The 15,000-nt window shown below is 39.5% G+C and overlaps 1 protein-coding gene across 1 annotated transcript in view; it reads right to left on the bottom strand.

Moving 5' to 3' along the window:
- Window positions 1–8,330, bottom strand: part of LOC106878280 (DNA-binding protein inhibitor ID-2) — a 31,233-nt gene extending 22,903 nt beyond the window's left edge. The window contains exons 1-2 of the mRNA XM_014927457.3: window positions 8,096–8,330; window positions 2,685–3,067 (exon numbers count right to left, since the gene is read on the bottom strand). Coding sequence (XP_014782943.1) covers window positions 2,685–3,067; window positions 8,096–8,102 — 390 coding nt within the window. The 5' untranslated portion in view covers window positions 8,103–8,330. The remainder of the gene's footprint in view (window positions 1–2,684; window positions 3,068–8,095) is intronic.
- Window positions 8,331–15,000: the final 6,670 nt, after the last annotated feature.

A 15,000-nucleotide genomic window follows, 5' to 3' on the forward strand; every position in this document is an offset into this window, starting at 1 on the left:
ACCTTTGCCCATCTGGTCACTACAACCTTGATAAAGATCTGAATTTTCTGCGAATTTTCTGCGTTAAGTTTTTTTGATTCCACTCCTAAATTTTGGTGGGGTAGGTGGCGTTACGAGCACACAGCGCATTCTTCTACATGCGCATACAAATGTGACTCGAAATAAGGGAAATACATTTAGAAGTTCTGATCTAATCTGATCATAAAAGAAGTTAGATTTGAACTCCTGAATACATCATAAATCAGTCTTGTTATCTGGGATAAATTTGGTTAATTTGTATTACTGACAGATGAGAACTTGGTAGAAATTTGAAAAACAAGATTATCACTGGCTTGCACTGGGAAGAAAGTAGACAAGAAATTGGACGAGAACAAATGGTAAAAAGGAAAAACAGTTGTGGTTGGAAGAAAAACTCTAGAATCGAAATTCCTGCTTTGGACACCGAAATAGTGTCTTTTAAAAAAGGAGGGCGGAAGTCATTGAAGAAAAAACTATCAGTTCTTGCTCTCCTTTATGAGATAGTGACAGTTATTCCAAAATTCTACCTACTACTGGCTTTCTGAAACACTTCCGTCTTAAAATGCATGTTCTGTTTTGATATTTTGACGGCCCGTTTTTCTCTTAGCCATCTTAAACCATAATGAACACTAGGGTTCATATAAGGTTTCCAAAAGTAAATTCTAATGTGATTTTAAACAGAGCTCAACTCGTGACTGGGCGACTGGCAATTCTCTTCTTTTTTGCCTTTTTCAATCAAAAACACCAAGGAGATTCTTATCGCCTATCTAAACAAATAGATAAAATGAGAAAAGCCAACAATGTACAAAGTATAAAAAAATGCTTTCGGGGGCAAAGGTTATCTTCAGAAGGAACCCGTCAAAGAAATGTGCGTCTGCGTAAACCTTGGAATCGGAAAATGGCAGGATCGACATTTAATTGTACTCTTTTGAAGATAGGCTTTTGCACCTGAAATATAAAGGCTTTCTCAAACTTTATGCAGTGTTAGAAGATGCTTCCTTATTCCATCTATTGCTGTACTACAATGTTTCAAACGAATTACAACAGCCTTCTATCATATAAACATGATCTAACATACATAATAGAATTGTTACCCGAGTCTTTTATTCACAAATGTCGTAAGTCTTGGATGGGAAGTCATGTGTATAGCATGCAGGGAAAGTGCCACTGTGGGCTGCAATGTTAGTGTTCGGTAACTTCAAAGAAAAAGATGTGTTTAACTTTTATTAATGCAATAACAGCAGATAATAATTATGACAGAAATATGCACTATTTTGCTGTTTTGAGTGTGATGAGTACGTATGCATTTATGGCGCATATATATATATATATATATATATATACATACATGCATATATATATATATATATATATATACACACACACGTAACATAGATATATGAATTAGACAAAACTAGATAGTTACTAAATATATGACACACTAAAGACATGTGTTCATGTAAATTTACTTTGTAAATGAGTATATATGGAAAGATATACACGCACACCCAAAAAAAACGTGTATAGGTATCTGTATTTACAATATGTGTGTGTATATATCATACTGCATATACACATACAAACACATGCATTTTATGATTTACATGTTATATACATAATTTATATACTCGTTTAAAAATATGTATACATTTCGGTTCGGAGTAGGTATTTTATATATTTAAACAAGTGTGTGTGTGTGTGTGTGTGTGTGTGTGTGTGTGTGTGTGTGTGTGTGTGTGTGTGTGTGTGTGTGTGTGTGTGTGTGTGTGTGTGTGTGTGTGTGTGTGTGTGTGTGTGTGTGTGTGTGTGTGTGTGTGTGTGTGTGTGTGTGTGTGTGTGTGTGTGTGTGTGTGTGTGTGTGTGTGTGTGTGTGTGTGTGTGTGTGTGTGTGTGTGTGTGTGTGTGTGTGTGTGTGTGTGTGTGTGTGTGTGTGTGTGTGTGTGTGTGTGTGTGTGTGTGTGTGTGTGTGTGTGTGTGTGTGTGTGTGTGTGTGTGTGTGTGTGTGTGTGTGTGTGTGTGTGTGTGTGTGTGTGTGTGTGTGTGTGTGTGTGTGTGTGTGTGTGTGTGTGTGTGTGTGTGTGTGTGTGTGTGTGTGTGTGTGTGTGTGTGTGTGTGTGTGTGTGTGTGTGTGTGTGTGTGTGTGTGTGTGTGTGTGTGTGTGTGTGTGTGTGTGTGTGTGTGTATATATATATACATGTGTAATTATATATATACATACATGTGTATATATGTATATATATACATGTATAATTATATATATACATACATGTGTATATATGTATATATATACATGTATATATATATCATCATCATATGTGTGTATATATATATATATATATACACATGTATATATATATCATATGTGTATATATACACACGTGTATATATATATCATATGTGTATATATATACACACGTGTATATATATATATATATACATATACATATATACACATGTATATATATATATATATACATATACACGTGTGTATCTGTATTTATGTGTATAGATACATACAAACATATATACAAGTAAAATTTTCCTTTTATCCATGCTTATACACATACGCACACACGCACACACACACGCACACACACACACACACACACACACATGCGACGAAAATAAGATTAGGATCAACTTGAAAATTGAAAGTGTATACTCACTTCATGTGATACGATGGGATTTGGATCGACTTTTTCCGATAGGGGCGTTCGGTTAAAGAGTGCACTGGCTGTGTTAATCAGCTGTGGTGGAGGTGACTGTACGAAGTTAGGGTAGTCCAAAGCCACCTCTAAATCTAGGATGTAATCGATCACATGCTGCAACAACTGTACTTTGGAGATTTTGTGAGTACGAGGAATGGTTGGCACCAAGTTGATGAGTTTTTGAAAGCACTCCTGCATTTCCGGAGTCATAATGTCCCCTTCGTTGGGCTTTGCACTGCCCTTCGTTACCCGACAATTCTCCCCGTGTCGTAGACCCATATCTCCGTTGTGCTTCAGGGAAAAAGGATGTGAAATAGCCTTCATATTGCTTAAGCCAAGATCTGATCAGGAAGAGAAATAGAAAAAAAAAAATACATATTAGAGGAATTGATAATAGATCAATAAGTATTTTAAACATATGATTCACAATTTTTCCGAGTCGTCGATACATAGATATTGCAATATGAATTAATGGTTAGTGTTTATACGAAACCGAAAATATCTTTGCACAAACACACGATACAAAATTAAATACTCCCAAATTTTATATGTTGAGGAAAAGAAACTACGAAGGAAGTTCAACAGAAAAAGGCGAAAATGGACAATGTAGAGATTATTTTAGACAAATATGGAAACGTTTGTTGGTTCTGCTGAAGGTTGCTGGATATTAAGCATCAAGTTGAGGTGCGGAAGTTAAGTGTATATTATGAGGATTAAAGCATTTCTACGTGGAATCTAGCATCGTGAGAAAAATGCTTGTTAAAGGGAAAATGCTTCTCCAAGTGGTAACATCCGTGAGTCATAGTGACCGGAAATTGAACAGATAGGAATGGCTTACTCCAAACGAGAACGAACGAACACACACAGCTTTAGAGGATAGATCATCCTCATTACTATCATATAATTGAAATAGTTTTTAATACGAGGTGCGTTCAAAAAGTATTCGACCTTTACGCTTGAAAAAAAGAAATTTGTATACATTTCATAAATTTTATATATAATAACCTTCAAAATTCTCTCTCCGAGAATTCACATGATTCTCCCCCCGTGGTTCTGCTACTGCAGCAAACACCCCCGTAATGCCTTCCCTGGAAAGGTTATGGAGCTCCGCCGTTGCTTTTCTCAGAATTTCCTCTCAGGCGACTCAAATCGCTTCCCTTTCAGACTGGTTTTCATCTGAAGAAAGAGCCAAGAGTCACACGGTTCCAAAGCCAGGAAAATTGATTGCTGAACAAGTGCTATATTGCTCTTGACCAGGAAAGCTTGAACTATGTGGACGGAATGAGCTGGCGCATTGTCGTGGTGAAGATGTCATTTTTTGACGGCCACATGTCCAGCCGCTTTCGACGCACAGTATCACGTGGTATAACCTCTGACCAAAGAGCAGTCTTTATTGAGCGCTTGGCCTTGTGGATATTCATGGTGTACAAATAAACCAGGTGAGTCAAAGGAGGTCACCATTACCTTCACATTACTGCGAACCAGTCGTGCTTTGTTTGCTTTGGTGACCACGGACACTTCCATCGGGAGGATTGGAACTTAATTTACCTTGGTCTTTGGGCCGTAACCATTTCATCACCCGAGATGATGGATCTTCATTAAGTCTGGGTCGTGGTTTGCACAGTCCAACATGTCCTGAGCAATTTTCAGCAAGAGTTGTTTCGACTGCTCTGCCAGCACCTTTGGGCGAATTTTACCGACACTCTCCACATGCACAAACCCTTCGTTAAAATGGAATGCACTGATCCGGTGCTTCATGGGTAATTCCCTAGATTGTCACACGACGGCTTCCACGACTATTCACCCGAGCCTACTTCCATGTGGTTCTCCGTTTCGGCTTATTGATGGCCTGTCTGAGCGTACATCTCTCTCCACTGAGCCGAGGCCATGTTTGAAGCGGGTTTTACCACACCATTATCTGGTCATTGCATCATTGCCAAAGGTCTGCTAAATTTGATGGTTTGGGGCTTATGCAATCACGAAGTTTTTGGTTAAAAAAGCTTAATGCAATGTCTGAGAGAAGTCCTATCTTTCTGACACACCTTATATGCACCGTGAGAAAAATGCTTGTTAAACGAAAAATACTCGAGTGGCAACATCCGCGTATCAAGATTACTGGGAAGTGAAGACAGGACGGGCTTTTCCAAACCAGAACAAACACAGAATAGACCATCATCACTACCATCATATAATTTACATATTGTTAATAAAATATCTGATTCAACATGCTTCCGTAAAGCTTTCTGTTTGTCACTCTCATTCCTCTATCCAAAAACCTTTAGGGAAATGGACTGGGGTGTTAATTTCGGTGGCATTTTAATTACAAGTCATTAAAATGCTATTTCCTAATTATTCGACCAAGCTCTCTTCCATGTCCTTACATCAAGTTGACCCTTGTTTTCAAATTTATCCTTTTTTTTTTTTTTTTTTTTTTTACTATATTAACGATTTGTGGAGGTGGGCTCTAAAAAGCTTTTACCCTTTCGATTATATTTAAATATGCATTTATATCGGAAGAGTTTATTTAACAAAACTGAAAACAATTTGCTAAACAATTGAAATAACCCAAAACTGAAAACTTTAGATATTTTATGAAATAATTATAGTGTTCTATCAGAGCTCCGCCCATTTAGATAAGATATATTTAATATCAATGTCTATGTGTGATAGATAGAAATTCTACACTTATACATAAATACATATACATGTGTGTTTATGCGATATGGCATAAAAACAAGAGCACACACACACACACACACACACTCAACGCGTCCATGTTAGTGAAAAATTCTCCCGTTGAATTATCCGTGAAGGGATTTCAAGAATTCCGAATTCAAGACCCCACCCACAACCCCCTTCCCCCAGCATACAACGAACATGCTGTCATATGATGGTCTATAGTTGTCACAAGGCGTGCTAGCGATCTGAGCCTAACAGAATAAGAACAAACAATACAAATTAACAAAACTCGAGGCATGTGTCTATATATTATGCAACCGTTTTCTATCAGTGCGTATCACAAGATTTGAAAGGAAAACTTACATTTTAATCATTTTCCCAGAAAGAAGCACTGTTATTCTGAAGAAATTTTACTATCATTCGGTGGGTGTGTAGCGTTTTATGTAGCACACCCACAATATTACACACGCCCCTGCTCTGTACAAGGATTCACTGAAAGCGATTAGTCGTCGATTAAAACACACAAATCACGGTAGATCTTCGCAACTACTGTCACGAATAAAATTAATTCTTGGATTTCTGTCCAGTATTAATCCTCATTCTTATAATAAACTCTCATTCTTTTAACAAAGGAAAATAGGTATTCTTTCGTTAGGACCTATGTTTTTAAATCCACATTTTTTTAGACTTCGTAACCTATCCGTCCTTCACCGTGCCTTCCGAATAGATTTGGCATTCAAAAGACACTTGTAATTCACATTTTTAAAAAATTTCAAAAATTCACATTTTTTAAAATCTACCTCCCAAATTTCTTAAGAAAATCCATGGTTTTTAAAATCTAACACCATTCATTCACAAGACGGCAATTAAATCAATTTACATATTAAAGCCGCTGATGAACGCTTACTACAGCTGAAACTATTAAAACATTTATTCAACACAGCTGTATAATCTGTAAGACAATATTGGCCAAATTTGAAATTTGAAATGATGCGGATTATAATCGTTTTGATTATCTTGTTTATCTAAAATTTTATAAACCACAAGGACCTAACATTCTGGCCAAGATGCAGGGTTAATAGTCAATCACATTGACATGAGTACTTCACTAGTTACTAATAATAAACGGTGAGTAGTACTTGGGCGAGAGGGAAACCGTTTGTTGATAAGACGACGCGCATCGGCTTAGCATGAAACCACTTACATCTTCATGGAACCCAAGAAAGTTTTTTTTTAAGAATAGGGGCTCGTATTTCAATAAAACCAATTTGAAATTCAATGAGAAGAATGGGAAGATTTACACATCGTGACAAATATAATACGCAAATTTAGAGCTGGACGTCAGCAACAGTAAGAACAATATTATCGGACAAGCTAGAAGGCACATGCAAAACTATATCTTATGTACGAAGCATATAAATTTAGATTTATAAATATATGAAACAGAATGTAAACGTCAATGTGTGTGCGCGTGTGCGTGAAAGAGATAGAAAGAGAAACATCAGATAGAGTGTAAATGCAAAACACGTGTGTGCGTGTGTGTGTGTGCGTAAAACCAGTTTTCTACTAAAAGCTTTTAATGGCAAATAATTAGCCAGAAATGCAAAACTATGTATGTATATGATTGCGTTCCTGTTTGGTGTGTTTGTGTGCGTGTAGCAAAAATCAACATCGATTAACATTATTCTAACTCTTTAAGAATGAATCGATTTGATTTCGATTAGTTTTTTTTGTTTTTTTTTTTTCTTATGTCAGCGTAATATTCGGGAAATCTTTCGACTCCCACCAAAGCACAGCAACACCTTCCTTGTTTACAAACTGAAGAATGTGTGCGTACGTGTGTTGCAACGTGTGGGTGCGCACGCGCGCGATTTACGGTAATTTCTTCCGTAAAACGAGGAAAAAAGTGAAAACATTACTGTTCCTATGTCTAGTTCAACATTCACAGCTCCAAGTTACGAACCGAAATTATGTTATTCCCTTATAAAGTTACATATAAACCCACAATAAATATGTATACACATAAGCACATATATATATATATATATATATATATTACTCATATATATATATATTTGCACACACACACAAAATATACACTTCGTAGAGCAAATCCCGATTTTTCTCAATAAAATACAAACAAAGTAATTTCCGAAACAAGACCAACTTTCCATGTATATATAAATATATATAAATATATATAAACATGCGTATACATTAAATACAAATCGAACTGTTAATGTATAGTTTTGCTGTTCGTATAATCCATAGGGGTTTCTATTTGATGAAATCAGTTATGTATGCGTGTTGAATGTTTGTGTATGTTTAGTTGCAAAGCGTAAGAAATAATCACAAATTAATTAGAAATATCATTGGTTATTAACGAAGTTAATTGAGGTATGCGTGTGTGCGTATGTTTGGGGGTGGGGCAAGAAATGTCGGAAAAGATACGAATAGAATCGTGCATTTAGAAATTTGAAAACAAGGCATGTATATTACATAGGTTAGGTTTTGTGCCGTAGTGTGTATACATATACATACATATATATATATATATTTATATATATGTATATATATATATATATATGTATGTATATATTTATATGTATATGATGGCGAATATAAATGAATATATGAAATTAAACGGAAGACAACGAGGTTTGTGTGTATAAAATGTAAATTATACATACGTTTCATAAATGTTGAAAAAAAGTCTATTAACTATACACTATTGTGTATAAGTATATGTATATCTGTATATGATGAAATATGTCCGATTTTGTATATATATGTATATATATATGTTATATACTATATATAGCAGTGTGTTTAAAGATGTTTGGTTTGGTAACGTCACCAAGAGCTTGTAGGAAGCCGCTTCGAGTACAAGGTCCGTCCGTACGGCTCGCTAGTCAAGCTTCTAATGACGTCTTCGCCTGCTGCTGGCCGCTTTCACTACAACACAATCAGCGCCTCCAACAGATTTTTACTCCCCCTCCCTGTGAATCTATCTATCTATCACTTTCTCTGTTTGCTTATGATCTGCCTGTCGTTTTAAACAATCACTCTTACTTCACTCTCATTGTCACTCTCTCTCACCCTTCCTCCTCCTCCTCCTCGTACGTTCTACGTGAGTGTATCCGTACGCCGTTGTGTGTGCGTATGTGACAGTGTGTGTGTGTCTGTGCGTGCGTGTGGCTCTGTGTGTGAGTGTGTCGCTGTGCGCGCCTCTTCCTTTTACTAACCCCCCTTTCTCCCGCTCTCGCGTTTATTTCTCTCTCCCTTTCTCAGTAACGCTTAAACTCTCACTGCTACTCTTACTCATAACCTCCTGCGTTTCTCCTCACACACACCCTCTCTCTCTGTCTTTTATTCGCTCTCTTTTTTCTCTCCGTCTATCACTCTTACTCTTATGTTCATTCCGTGTATCTGTGTATGCGTGTATATGTGTGTATGTGTATATCCACAATTAGTTTTCTCTCTCTCTCTCTCTCATACTCGCACTCTCTCTATCTCTCTCACACACCCTCTCTGTGTCTTTCTCCCTTTCCATCTCATATTTTCCATTTGTTTTTATTCGTAGCGAAAGAATCCAACTCTTGTCTTCGATTGACCCTCCAGGTGGACGCTCGACGGGCTAAAAACAACAGCCAATTACATCCTTTGGACTACACTTAAACACAAACAACAACAACAACCTCAAAAACAAAACAAAAAGGATAGCAATAACAAAATAATGGGCTCTGTGTTATCCTGGATACACTACGTCTAATGTTAACACTGGATGGTCATGTTCAGAAAGGCATTAATGATAAACTGAACGGAGGTTAAATAACGTAAATACACACACACACACACACACTCAAATGCGCGCGCGCGCTCGGCTCCCTTACTTTAAGGTAAGGTGACGAGCAGGGGAGAGGTAGGAGGAGGGAGACAGGGGTATCTCGTCTTCTTCCCCCTATCCTCCTCCTTGTCCTCTTTCCTCACACCAGCTTCACCGCCGCCGTCGTGGTTATTTCACAGAGTTGCATGCACAGAGACACACACACACACACACACACGTCCACGCATAAATACACGCGTACACACACACACATACGCGTACATACGCGCGCACACTCACCTCCTCGAGTAAGCTACACACACGCTCACCTCTCCGTCAGTTCGCTTTCGTTCGTCTCTCTCTCTTTCTCTCTTTCTCTCTCTCTCTCTCTCTCTCTCTCTCTCTCTTTCTCTTTCTCTATCTCTCTTTCTCTCTCTCTCTCTCTCTCTCTCTCTCTTTCTCTTTCTCTATCTCTCCTTCTCTCTCTCTCTCTCTTTCGTTCCAGCGTTCACCTCACGCGTTCCAACGTTCTCTTTTCACCAGTTCGTTTGCACTCACGCATGCATTGCACGTACGAACAAGTGCAACATTCGTATACACACACACACACACACATACATATATACATACATACGCATACATGCAGGCAGGATAAGTGTATAAGTGTGTGTGTGTGTGTGTGTGTGTGTGTGTGTGTAGGAAAGGGCATGTCCATGTGTCCGAATTTTCCGTTCGTTTCTTGTGCTTCTGTTTAATTTATGAAACTTATATGTAACACACACACACACACACACACACACACACACATATTTGTTTTATGTATGTATCTATAAATACGTATTTGTATATGTATGCGTGTGTGTATGTGTGTACGTCATCTTCTCTCTATCTATCTATCTATCTGTCTGTCTGCCTGTCTGTCTGTCTGTCTATCTATCTATCTATCTGTCTGTCTGTCTGTCTATCTATCTGTCTGTCTGTCTGTTTATCTATCTATCCATCTATCTATCCATCTATCCATCTATCTATCCATCTATCCATCTATCTATCTATCCATCTATCCATCTATCCATCTATCTATCTATCTGTCTATCGCTATCTGTCTAACTATCTCTGCCTGTCTGTCTATCCATTTACCTCTCTCTCTCTCTCTCTCTTTCTCTCTCTGCTTATCTATCTCATATACAACAAACATAACTTCACACACACACACACATTTCAGCTTTCCCCACATGAACTGTTTGTTTACATAGGTTTTTCATTCGCCATCGTTTCACAATCTTTAAAATGTTTACTCTGAATGTGTGTGTGTGTGTGTGCGCTCGGCTTCCAGTTTGTGTCTACGTCTCCAACGCTTGCCAACCGGTGCTGGTTTGTTTATGTCCTAGTGCCTTGAGGGTTCGGCCAAAACTTGGTCGTTAGAATAAACGCTGAATTTCAAAATAAATACGGATTTATCGTGGCAAGACGAGGGTCTTGATTTGATCGATTAAAACCCTTGAAAGGGTGCTCCAGTATGGCCGTAGTCCAATGGTTGTAACAGCAATATAAAGAAAATAGAAATGTGTGTGCGCGTGTGTTTGCATATATATATATATCAATCTATCATATATTGTCGTGTATATATATATATGTATATATATATATATATATGTATATATATATATGTATATATGTATATATATGTCCAACCCATGCTAGCATGGAAAGCAGACGTTAAACGATAATGATGATGATATATACAGTCGACTTCCAAAAATTCCGTAACTCCATGTATATATAATGTGTATATGTATGTGTGTGTGAGAGAGAGTATGTATGTAAATAAATAAATAAATAGACAGACAGACAGACACATACACACAGAGACCCACACACACGCAACCCTTCTTGTTCAAAATCTACACACCCGCATTTATAGGAAGAAAATATGTTGCCGCACACACAGACACAACGGAGTGAAAGATAGCGAAATCCCATAACGGTATTGGAGAAAGAAAGACACACAGAGAGGGGGGGGTATTAGAGAGAGAGTAAAAGAGTAAAGAACCCCACTCCTACTCCAGTACTAAGTATGCTCGCGAACAAGGGGGAGAGTAAGAGGAGACTTACAGCGAAAGCATCAGCCGTTGAGTATTGAAAGACTCTTTCACTTCCGTGTTCGTGTGTTCGTGTGTTGGTTAACGTTTGCCCTCACGCCGGGTCGTATAATGATCGAAGGCGTTCCAACCGTGATCATCTGGAAAATGTATTTATTTCCATGCGTGTATGTCTATGTATGTATATATGTTTGTGTGTGTGTGTATATACTCTTTTACCCATTTACTTGTTTCAGTCATTTTGACTGGTGCCATGCTGGAGCACCGCCTTTAGTCGAGCAAATCGACCCCAGGACTTATTCTTTGTAAGCCTAGTACTTATTCTAACAGTCTCTTTTTGCCGAACCGCTAAGTTACGGGGACGTAAACACACCAGCATCGGTTGTCAAGCGATGTTGGGGGGACAAACACACATACATATATACATATATACGACGGGCTTCTTTCAGTTTCCGACTACCAAATCCACTCACAAGGCTTTGGTCGGCCCGTGTCTGTGTTTTAATTTTACTTGTTTCAATCACTTCACTGCGGCCATGCTGGAGCACCGCCTTTAGTGGAACAAATCGACCCCAGGAGTTAGTCTTTGTAAACCTAGTAATTATTCTATTGGTCTCTTAAGCCGAACCGCTAAGTTATAGAGGTGTAAACTCACCAACATCGGTTGTGAAGCGATGGAGGGGGACAAACACAGACATATATACATATATATATATATACATATATATATATATACATATACACACATATATATATATACATGCATCTATATACATATATATATATACATGCATCTATATACATATACACACACACACACACACACATATTGGTTGACTCTAGAGGAGTAGATATGTACCTCTGACCTTTGCAAATCCTTCGAGATCAGTAGATTCGATGCTATTACCGTTTTTCTTCAATGCTTCCAACGTCGAAACCTGTGTAGTGTAGGACCGGGGTCAACATGTGCGGGCAGGGATTCCAGAATGAGGTTGGGTCGAAGTAAAACAAGGTCTAGTGTTTGGCTAGAGCAGGGCCTGAGGAGCTGGACAAAATGTGAGTGATAGAAGGAAAGGGAAATAAATGATGATGTGAGTTGAAGGTGACACAAACCAGCGAATTCTAGAAAGTAGACGTAGCTGTGTAGTGACCACAAAGTCGGAGAAGAGCCAGAGATGTATGTCCGTGGGCTGTGGTTTTTGAGATGGGCCACACCGGACTTGGGTAAAATGTGGCTCTTAGGTTTTCCACTTGTGAGGACTCGCTCCTAAAAGGCTCCCCGGCCGAACACTCATAGATTTTTTTGGTGGAGGGGAAGGCCTTTGCTTCAACGTGCCAAACCTAAGAGCTACATCTGGTGCTGTAGGAGATTGGTGACTGAATTCATGTTAAACCTGTGAAGTGACATTTCTAGAGGTATGGTCAAGGTCGGATTTCGAGGAGAAGGTTTGCAAGGCGAAAAACATGGCCGCTACCCCATTCTAGTTGGTTCTGAGATGTCTTCACAAAATTCACAGAAGCTGAGGGGCAATTCTTTCCCTGCCCTCTCTTTATGTATGTATGTATGGATCTACTTCCCTACCTATCCATATCTTCGTCTTTCTCTCACGACGGGCCCGTTAGATACGCAACGGAGCCCCCGTTGGCTCACCGAATCCCGGACTGTTGTACACACATGTATATGTGTGTAATAGTAGTAGTAGTAGTAGTAGTAGTAGTAGTAGTAGTAGTAGTAGTAGTAGTAGTAGCAGCAGCAGCAGCAGTAGGAACAGCACGGTTCCATAGATGGTGGCAATGCTCCATGTGTGTCCTCACATGAAATTTCAAGAGTGCCAGTAGTGAAAGCCCGTCTTTGTTGCGCAGATTTTCCGCTTATATTAAATGCTTGGGTTCGTAAGGGTTGGTCCATGATAATGATGTGGGTCAGGGCAATCCAAAGATATCTGGCAGCTCAGACACGACTCCTATAATGCCCTAGAATGAGGACTCCTCTCCAAATCGTGTGTTTGTATGAGTCCTTGTTTTTGGAATCCTCTCCCTGGTGAAAATCCGGTGTTGGTTCGGCAAAACAGACCAGTTGAATAAGTCCTCATACTTAAAAAATTAAGCGCTCTGGGTGGGGTCGACTAAACCCTTCAGGCGGTGCTTCTGCATGGCCGCAGTCCAATGACTAAATCCAGTAGAAGATAAATGAAGTGTGTGCGTGTGTGTGTGTGTGTGTGTGTATTTGCGATGGAATAAGTACTAGGCTGACAAAGAATAAGTCCTGGGGTCGATTTGTTCGACTAAAGGCGGTGCCCCAGCAAGGCCACAGTTAAATGACTGAAACTAATAAAAGAATAAAAGTATATATATATATATATATATATATATATATATATATATATACAGACACACATACACACACACACACACACACACACACACACATATATATATATATATATATACACACACACACACACACACACACACACACACAACTGGATAATGTAGTTTCCTTGGTCCACAGAGGGGATGGTCATGACTAGAACATCTTCAGTCTCCTCAATCAGAACTGGTGTAGGGTTGGGGGGTAGGGGTAAGAGTCAGCGACCACGAGCCGCTGTGTGCGAATGCGCGCGAGTGCATGTGCGTGTGTGCAGTGCGTGTGTGCAATGCGTGTGTGCAATGCGTGTGTGCAGGCAGGTATATATGTAGCAAATACAGATTATCCACAGAGCGAAGCTTGGAGTGAAAGCGGCGCGAACACACAGACACACAGCAACGAGATTGTAATGGGAAGGGGAAGGAGTAGAGTGCGACGGATGCGTGTGACGTCACAGAGGTGGGTGACTAGAGTGGTCGGCTGAGGTAATTAAGATAGGGGTAGCGTAATGGTGGTGGTGGTGGAGATGTGTGTACTTAAGAAGCTCGCTTCGTAACCACGAGGTTTCGTGTTCGGTCCCACTGTGCGACATTTTGGTCGGCCGTCTTCTAGTTTAGTCGCGGTCCGACCAATAGACGCCTTGCAAGTGAATTTCTTTTACGGAGACTGTGTGGAAGCCTCTCCTTAAGTTCAGTATCCTTAACCGGCGGCGTGTTGTGTCCTTGGGCAATTTACTCCATTTCACACGGCTCCAATCTACGCGGCCGAATATCAGTAACTACAAAGAACGTACATATGCGAACCTTTCTTCTCCCACTGACAGTCAAATCCTCAATGTTTTGGAACACTCTCCCTGGTGAACACCCGGTGTTGGTTTATTTACGTTCTCGAAACGTCACACCCGTCGCTTTGGACAGCACCCGGCACCACACCCACCCGCCCTCACTTTTCAACGGTACACCCTGAGGCTTACGGTGACACTCTTATTTCGAAACTCCATTTTAGCATTATTACGAATAAGTGCTCACCCACCCAGAATATTTTGAAGCACCCCTCCCCCGGGAAACGGGCCTGGTGTGTGTGTGTGTGTGTGTGTGTAGGTACGGGCGTGGCTGAGTGCAAAGATGAATGCTTCCCAACCACATAAAAGACCTATCTATACATCTATCTATCACATACACACACACGCACGCGCACACACACACACACACACACACACATGTTTATACATATCCATATATAGGTACAGGACGTCACCAACAGTAAACAACATGAAATACGAAAACAAATTAGTTAGATACG

Source organism: Octopus bimaculoides, chromosome 8, assembly GCF_046866305.1.
Source record: "Octopus bimaculoides isolate indiv1 chromosome 8, ASM4686630v1, whole genome shotgun sequence".
Taxonomy (NCBI): Eukaryota; Metazoa; Mollusca; class Cephalopoda; order Octopoda; family Octopodidae; genus Octopus; species Octopus bimaculoides.